Below are 8,437 nucleotides of genomic sequence, written 5' to 3' on the forward strand. Positions count from 1 at the left end.
AGTTATTCTCGTATTCTCCCATGTTTTATCAAAATGAAGTGGTAAAGAACTCAGATTAAAAACCCTTGTAAAAGAACAAAATTGTTTCAAAATTTTCAAGTACACAGGTTTTAAATTTTTCATCTCATCCATATGTGAGAAGGTTCCCGAATTTTGACAATCCTTACAAAAAATATTAAAGGGGTAACATTATATGCTACAATTTTCATGTGTAAGATATTTCTCTAAAACTAATATATAGTTGAAGTGTTTAAAACCACAAACCTCTTAATTTTGACGTAAATTTGATGCTCACAACTTCTAAAAATTTGGTTTAATCTGAAAAATTAGAAGACTGTTTTTTCATCCAGGGAAACAAACTGTCGGGATACGACCGCCGAAAAATAAAAGAAAGTTTTTTGTGAACCACCCTGCTCAATGACTGTTACTAAAAATGCTAATATTCTTAATTGATTTACAAGTTCACGTAAGTCTAAATTATATTTTATATTAGTTATATATAAGTTTCTATTAGTTTATATTAGATTATATTTATATTTATATTTATATATTTATAACCTGTTGAATTTTATACAGATATTAGATACACTGATGAAACATTTGAGATTTTTTTCGAGTGTGGATATCTGGGAGGTACATGAGGCTCCTCCTTTTAGAGAAAGTTCGTCCAATAGTGATATTGTGATTGAAATATTACCCTTTTGGAAGAACCAATAAGAGAGTAGTAAATCGGCGCACGTGCTCTAGTAACCCTTGATATCAGGGGTAAAAACAGGGATGTATCAAGGAATATAAATTCCATGTTTACTGACATCAAACATTACTAAAAAGAGTTTCCTTTCGAATCCGATATTAAACGTCGAATGTTCATTATTTATCATTAATTTTGTATCATTTCGAATTTACACAATCAATCTAAAATGAATTCGAAATTGATAAATCATTTTTAATAGCCATTACAATTTTTTTGTTTGAATAAAAAATGTCAGTCAAGTCTTCTTGTATATAAATCTATAGTATATATAATCGCTAAATGGAAAGTAGTTAAATTTGACTAATCGTGTGTAGAAAATGTTAGAAATACATTAGTGAAAATAATGTTAATAATTCAACAGTTCAATACTATTTCATTGAATCTCTGACTGCATTTTTTCTTTTTCATTAGTCCTTTTTAACTTAATTAGATTCAGGCAGCAGAATTCTCCAGAAGAAGAGTTTTTAATTAAAAAAAAAATAAATATATTTAACTAGATTAAATACGATTTAAAAAAATGATTATATCATTTGAAAATGATTAAGAATACTTTTTTAAAGAGAGGCACAGAAGCTTGAATAAATGCACCCCTCAATTTTAGGGTAGAGTGACATCACTGTTAACTGGGGCGTTTACCAAGCAAATGTTGCATCCACCCTTGTTCCTCTCCACACAAGAGATGTCGATCTGAAAACCTGATTTCACCACATTCGTAATTGAATTCACGTCGACAATAGTCGATTTTGATCTCCGTGTGATATAACCTAAATTAATATTTTTTCGACTTTTTTGTCGAAAGTGTTTTGAAAATTATTAGTTCATATTTTGCTCACTCATAAACGGTTCTTCAAAGGACAATTATCCGCCGGAAGGTACGGGATATGAACTACCCCGAACCATTGTGGGAAATTAATGGAAATCAAGCACAGGTAAACAATTTTGAAAGAATTTAGATAAAAATTTGGAATATAGGATTAAGATTTCATAAATTTTATTAATTGTCGAAATATTTATTGAAAATTTCCCATTTTGCTTCCTTAAAGAGAAAGCTTTGTAATGGTAACAATTTCCAAAATATGTTTTTTTTTGTTCAAATTTTTTATTTGAAATCAACAAATATAATATTACTACATTTTATTGAAGTGTACAGAAGTTTTGATCATTTATATAATTTCTTAAACGAAGTGTTTAGTCGTCTCAAAATTCGAGAGTAGTCAAATATTTTTCAGAAGCTTGGCTAGTCGTCTTGAATTTTCGGGACGACTAGACGCAGCGAATCTGAAAAATCTGTTTTAAAACTTTTAAACAGAAATACTTTTTTTATATCAATTCAAATGCATGCAAGAATAGAGAAGGATTCTTGATTTGAAACATATTGTTTGACGTATTTGTATGTTTTTAATTTGACTTATACTTTATGAGGAAGCAAATAAATTTGCTAATTAATCATAATAAGAAAGCCAATTGCTTATGAAATGATTTTAAAAAATTTTAGATTCATACAAAGTATAAACTCCTGAAATCAAATTCACACTTAGTTTTACCAATTTTTATTAATAATAAAGAAAAGTTCTTAACGTTTTTGTAACCTTTGTTTCTCACCACATTTTTATTTTGGGTTCTTGTAAAAACTATAATATATGTCGTTCCTATTATAAGCAGTTAATTTAATATACAAAATTCATAAAACCAAAATGATTTTTTTTAAATGCTTGAATGTCTCAAAACACGTACAAAATTATTTATATGTTTTATAGATCAGATGTTTTCTAATGCAGCTTTTAATACCATTACTTTTTTTTAATTACAAAAAAGATCGAATTTTTAATTTATTTCCAAATATTTTTGGTAATTTTGGTACAGTATATGGTTAAAATTTTACGGTTCCCATGTATTTCAAGCTATCCGAAGGTCAATAAAAAATAGCACATAAGATTCAAGAATTATTCAGGAGAACAGAAGCTGGGTTTTAAAATGATAAAATTGCCTTTTTGCATATAAATGACCAACGAATTACTTTCTTCTATAATTATTTTATAATTCAAATCAAGAGCACATTTTGTCTAAGAATTCTTATTTGTACGAGTATTATATATCTTTCCTGCCTATCGCACTATCACTTTTTTTAAAATTTTGACAATCAATATAACTTATTAATTTCAATTTGTAAATGACTAGCATTTGCAGGCCGAAAAAGAAAAATCTTCTTTTGGAAGAAAAATTTAAATTATAGATCACCTTGAAAATGAAAAGTCCGTCATTGATATTGCAAGAGAAATCAACACTCATGTTATTATCACTTATAGGTATAAGGTTAAAAATGCGAGAATATTTTTACAAAATTAATTTTATATAAATATACTTTTTTATATATAATGTATACATTTTTATCAATAAATAGAGAATTATTCTTTAATAGGTCATAAGTACGGAAATGTCTCAATACGTAGGAAGTGAGCTAAGCACTTATCCAATGTGGGATAGTTCAGTTTTATATCAAACACCACCACCAACCCATCCTCATGTCAATGAACATGGTTTATACAGACAACCATGTGCACTATTACATCAAAGGTAATAAATTTTCTACAATACGAATTACAAAACCTCAATTACAACATTTCTTAATATTTTGCATAATAATTGAAAAAATGAAAAACAAAACGTCAGGGATCCGAACGAACTTAATGGTTATTTTTTATTTTAAACAATAATAATCTATATAATTTGAGTTTTTATTTTTTAATATAATATCAGTGATATGACTAACAATAAACAGAGTTTAATAATCTATCATGTTTAAATTGCGCAATTATGACTTCGCCAATCAAATTTCTATGAAAAACAGAGCAAACTAAAAAAATCCTTTGGAGTTCGGTTAGATCCTTGTAAAAAATAAAAATTTTATTAATCATTTCAGTCGATACACACAAAATGGACGTTCACCAAACCTTCCATCATCGACGTCAAAAAAACCAAGACGTAGAGTGGCTACTGTGTCCCAACGAAGGGCTGCAAATATTAGAGAAAGGCGCAGAATGTTTAATCTGAATGAGGCTTTTGACAAACTTCGGCGAAAGGTACTGAATTAATTTCTTAAACAATATAGTTTCACAAAATCACTTAATCAAAACCAAATTTAATTACTTTCATTGAGATAAAAAATCTAAATTTCTTGAAGATTCGAACTTTTTAATTTCTTAATAATTTTTCCATAGCACTTAATTTTTACAAAAATTCGATACTTGTCATATAAGATTTATAAAATACTATACATCCAAGTAAAAATTTGAATTTTTAATTTCTGAATACGTTACACCCTAGATTTCTTTCTTTTGATGAATAAATACTGCCATAAATTTTCTTTTATTAAAAAAAAAAAATAGTTCAGAGGTTCCGATAGCTCGTCTTAGGTCTGAAAATGCATCTTCTTACTCTTCGATTTTTAAAAATTACAATTAAAAGCTAACAAACTCTTTCATCCCTATACATTGTTTTATGTATTGAGGAATAAGCCCTACATTTTATGAAAGAAACACAATTTGACGAAGATATTGGATTTATAATACGCTTTGTAATTTCCTTACAATTAATGGTCTCAAAATGGACCCTAAACATTTTTTACCTGGAATAGTGTTACAGAATTTCTTCTAAAATATACATATATGTAATCAGAATATTCTTCATCACCCATACCATAATAAATAAATTTAAAATATTTATACCAAATGACTGAAAAAAATCAAGTCTTATTTTTTAGTGATTAAAAATGTAATGTAATCAGTAGAGTAGTGGATAAAACTAATAATAAATTATAGAAATGCTGGATTGCACCAAATCATGATTAATTAACCAGCTTAAAAGCTTTTCAGGTAAATTAAAGCTAAATGAAATTTTGAGTATAGTAACGGAACCAATTACCAAGATAGGACCATTTCTCGAGAAAATAGTTGATTTCTTTTAACTTAAATCTTAAATATGTTATTTTTTTATTAAAAGTCATTAAATGACTCTCACGACTCTCACTTTAGCCTCTAAATAAAAAGATTTAATGCATATACGTGCAAAAATAGTGAACATAAATATAATTTGATCTTTGACCTCGAACAAAAGGTTCTCCTATAGGTAATTGTTTTCGTTACCATACTATAGGAATCTTTAAACTATAAAAAATATGTGTATTTTTGTTATATATCGAAATTCAAGATTTCTTTCTGTCACCTGGTACATTTGATTTATTTCGGAATTTAGGATTTTTTGTCACCTGGTATACATATTTTTAATTGGTTTATTGTGCAGAATATTCTTTGTATATTGTAGAATAAATTCTGTGCATATTATTTCAGTAAAAATGTTCATTAATCATTTCAGAACATTAATTGTAACAAAATAAAAAAAAAAATTTTGTTCTAAACCATACACGGTGAGCCTCAACCAACTTCAACTTAAACTCCTTATTCGACGCCAGTTCTTTCTTTGATGTTGCCCAACAATTTTAATAAATTTAAAAAATCGATCAAGTCCTTTTGTGTTTTTTTTTCGAATAAAAAATTCTAATTATGTCAACTTTTTTATAAATAAAATTGTCAATAAACCAGGTCCTATAAACTTTTGTGTTAAATCAAAACTGGGTCTTCTATAGAGTTGGACATAAAATTGCTTAGGATCTGTTTTGCTACATACACCAAACTCTCGCTCTCAGTCACCTCGTTCTCGGCCTTCCTAGATTGGCTGACTCAGGCAGTTTCTCACGGGATCAGGGTGATAGTAGGTGCGATAGTCGTCTTGGAAGGGTCGCAGTGCGCGAGTACTGAGTCAAGTATATTGCGCAATAGCATGCATTCCAAGTAGAAACGGTTCAGGCGACCCTGACTGTTCCGTTCAGATCCCCCGCATTCAGTTGAAGGCTTTAAGAAGTCAACCCCAAACATTGGGCTGAAAGCGAGAGTTTAGTGCATTTAATGTGTAACGACGCACATATAATAAAAAAATCTTATTAGAAAAAAAACCTCGAAAATTCCAATTTTAATTTAAAAAAGGGCTTTATCGATTGTTTTCTTTTTGGCTCAAAATATTTGTGCCACATCATATAAATAAATTTTGCAAAAAAATTTTGCTGAGTAAGAATTTTTAATAAACTTGGAGATAAAAACCATATTTGCTCTACAAAACCCTCTCTAGAAGACCCAGTTTTCGTTTGACACAAAAGTTTATCGGAACTTTTTTACTACATATTTCATGTATCACAGTGTACACATCATTAACATTTTTTATAAGAAACCCTTTTTTTTCATCAACATTTGAATTTTCAAACAAAAGGCTCAATCAATTTTTGTCTTTCATTTCTCACTTATAAAATTTTCGGGGCAACATGAGAAGCAATTCCTGCGAAGAACTAGCGTTGAGTAAGAAGTTTTAGTTGAAGTTGGTTGAGGCTCACTGTGCAGATAATATCTTTAAAAATGTTTTGTTTTAAAAAAATTTAGTAGTTATTTCTCAATAAATAACAAAAATACTTTTTAGGGATGAAATAATTTTTCAGCCTAAAATTTATATTGTTTAAAAATCAAAGATCAAGAAAAGTAATTTGCAGACCTTGAACTTGAATGGCCTAACGGAAATACTAAACGATTGTTAAAAAATAAAATAAAATTTATGGCAGTATTTTTTCATCAAAAGAAAGAAATTTATGGGGTAGCGTTTGCAGAATTTGTAAATTCCAATTTTTATTGCGATATCTGATGTATAATTGTATATCGCTTTATAAAATCAACCCAATTTATAATAAAACATCAATTTACTTATTCAGGTACCAACTTTCGCTTATGAAAAACGTCTTTCAAGAATCGAAACTCTTCGTTTGGCCATCACGTATATTGCATTTATGGGAGAACTTTTGGGAATCGAGCCAAGCAGCCCAAAACCAGAATACATACCACGAGATTATTATTTGCCAAACTAAGATTCGCCATGACTTACGAATTTTGGACTAATGTCTTCCATTAATTTTAAAGAAACTTAGATCAATTATTCGAAGTTTTGATCTAAGAAGAAGTACGCTTATTGTAAATTGAAAATTAATAATGAGTCATTATTAATTCAATAATTTGAGTGAAAATTACTATTCATCTTTTATCAGTGAGAATTAAGGCAGCATGAGGCTTATTATTTTTGGGTGTGTAGAAAAATATCACTATATCAAAAATATCATAATAAATATAATCATCATATCATTATTTATGTAATATTAATGTTACACTTATATTTTTATGTTTTTTTTTGTGTGTATTTCATCTGAGGGGTGTACCTAATTAATGTATTTTTATGTAGCTATATTTCGAGTAATTTATTATATTTTCTAGTAGGTTCTTTTGTTTTAACTTTATAATCTAAAAATATCTCCAGGATAAAAAATTGAAATCCTATATTTGTTATATGAAGACAATATAACACTGACAATAAAATTACTCATCAAACTACTCCAATATTGTATTCACAATCTCTTCCAAAACTATTTTTTGTCTTATATTCGTATAAGTATATATACAGACAAAATACATACGTTTAATATGTAACGTGTGCTCTGTGTACTTGTAAAAATAGGTAACGAAATATTAACGAAATATTGGTTAAACTTTCTTTTGTTTTTCTATGGTAACACATGTGTTTTGGAAAAAGCGAAGTTGTCTGAATAAAACTTTATCCCTCTAAACAATTTCCTGAAACAAATTTTATCATTACTTTATTCTGTGAAGATGTAATATGTAGAAAATACAAATCTCTTAGAGTTAACTCATCAGCTGCTGGCGGTACCGTATCGTACCACGCGTTTGATCTCTTTTAAATTAGTTAAGTTTTAATTATTTAGTTAAACTATTAGTTATTTGAGTAATTGGTTAAATTAGTACTTAAGATAATTAGTTTAAGTTACTTAAAGTGATATAGCTGAACCATCGAAAAGGAACTGAAAATCCGTGTCTGAAAAAAATCCGCAGCTAATGAGTTAATTAAAAATGTTGTCATTATTTTGATAATTACGATTAACACAGTAATCTTTTTTATTTTAAATGAATATTTTATCAAGTTTATTTTTATTTACTTTCGATTTAAATGGGGGTTCAGTATATGATCTAAAAGATGTTCTCGCTGTTTGAAATAAAAAAGCGAAATATTGCAAAATCGCAAAACTTATTTTTTTAAAGTAGAAATTAGTTTAAAATTGTAATTGAAAAATGTAATGGTGACTTTTATCTGAAGAAAATTTAATTATATTATTGACAACAGACAAATCAAACAAAATAATTTTGTTTTGAATTTGAAAATGATAACTTTAACAAAAATTAAAGACTTCTTAATTCTCAATATATATAATTAAAAAATTTGTCATAAGGACAATCGCAGGATTTCGCCGGGAGCGGGTGCTAATCTGGAAAATTGCACCCGCTTTCAGCGAAATCGCGGTAAAATTTGAGCCACAACCCCGTCTCACGACCGAGAGATAGATGTTTACTGTCTGTAAAGGAATCAATGCGACGATCCAGCAAAAGCCTCGTGCATCCTAAGAACACGGAGCGACCCAACGACAACCGCCTTCTGCATTTTTCCCGCAAGTGTTCTAGCATATTGTTGACACGCAGGGATGCTTTTTAGGCCATTAGCAAGTGAAAGCTTGGCACCTCCAAG

At 28.5% G+C, this 8,437-nt stretch overlaps 1 protein-coding gene across 2 annotated transcripts in view; it reads left to right on the top strand.

The window, feature by feature from the left end:
• LOC117178982 (protein Fer3-like) overlaps nt 1-7,037 on the top strand; it is a 33,682-nt gene extending 26,645 nt beyond the window's left edge. The window contains exons 1-4 of one of the 2 annotated variants that reach the window (XM_033370579.1): nt 1,503-1,683; nt 3,174-3,328; nt 3,675-3,834; nt 6,564-7,037. In XM_033370579.1, coding sequence (XP_033226470.1) covers nt 1,636-1,683; nt 3,174-3,328; nt 3,675-3,834; nt 6,564-6,716 — 516 coding nt within the window. In that variant the 5' untranslated portion in view covers nt 1,503-1,635 and the 3' untranslated portion in view covers nt 6,717-7,037. Of the gene's footprint in view, nt 1-1,502; nt 1,684-3,173; nt 3,329-3,674; nt 3,835-6,563 lie in introns of those variants that run through there. The other variant, XM_033370580.1, reaches the window with a different exon arrangement.
• The last annotated feature ends 1,400 nt before the right edge of the window (nt 7,038-8,437 follow it).

The sequence above is a fragment of the Belonocnema kinseyi genome, chromosome 8 (assembly GCF_010883055.1).
Source record: "Belonocnema kinseyi isolate 2016_QV_RU_SX_M_011 chromosome 8, B_treatae_v1, whole genome shotgun sequence".
NCBI classification, from domain to species: Eukaryota; Metazoa; Arthropoda; class Insecta; order Hymenoptera; family Cynipidae; genus Belonocnema; species Belonocnema kinseyi.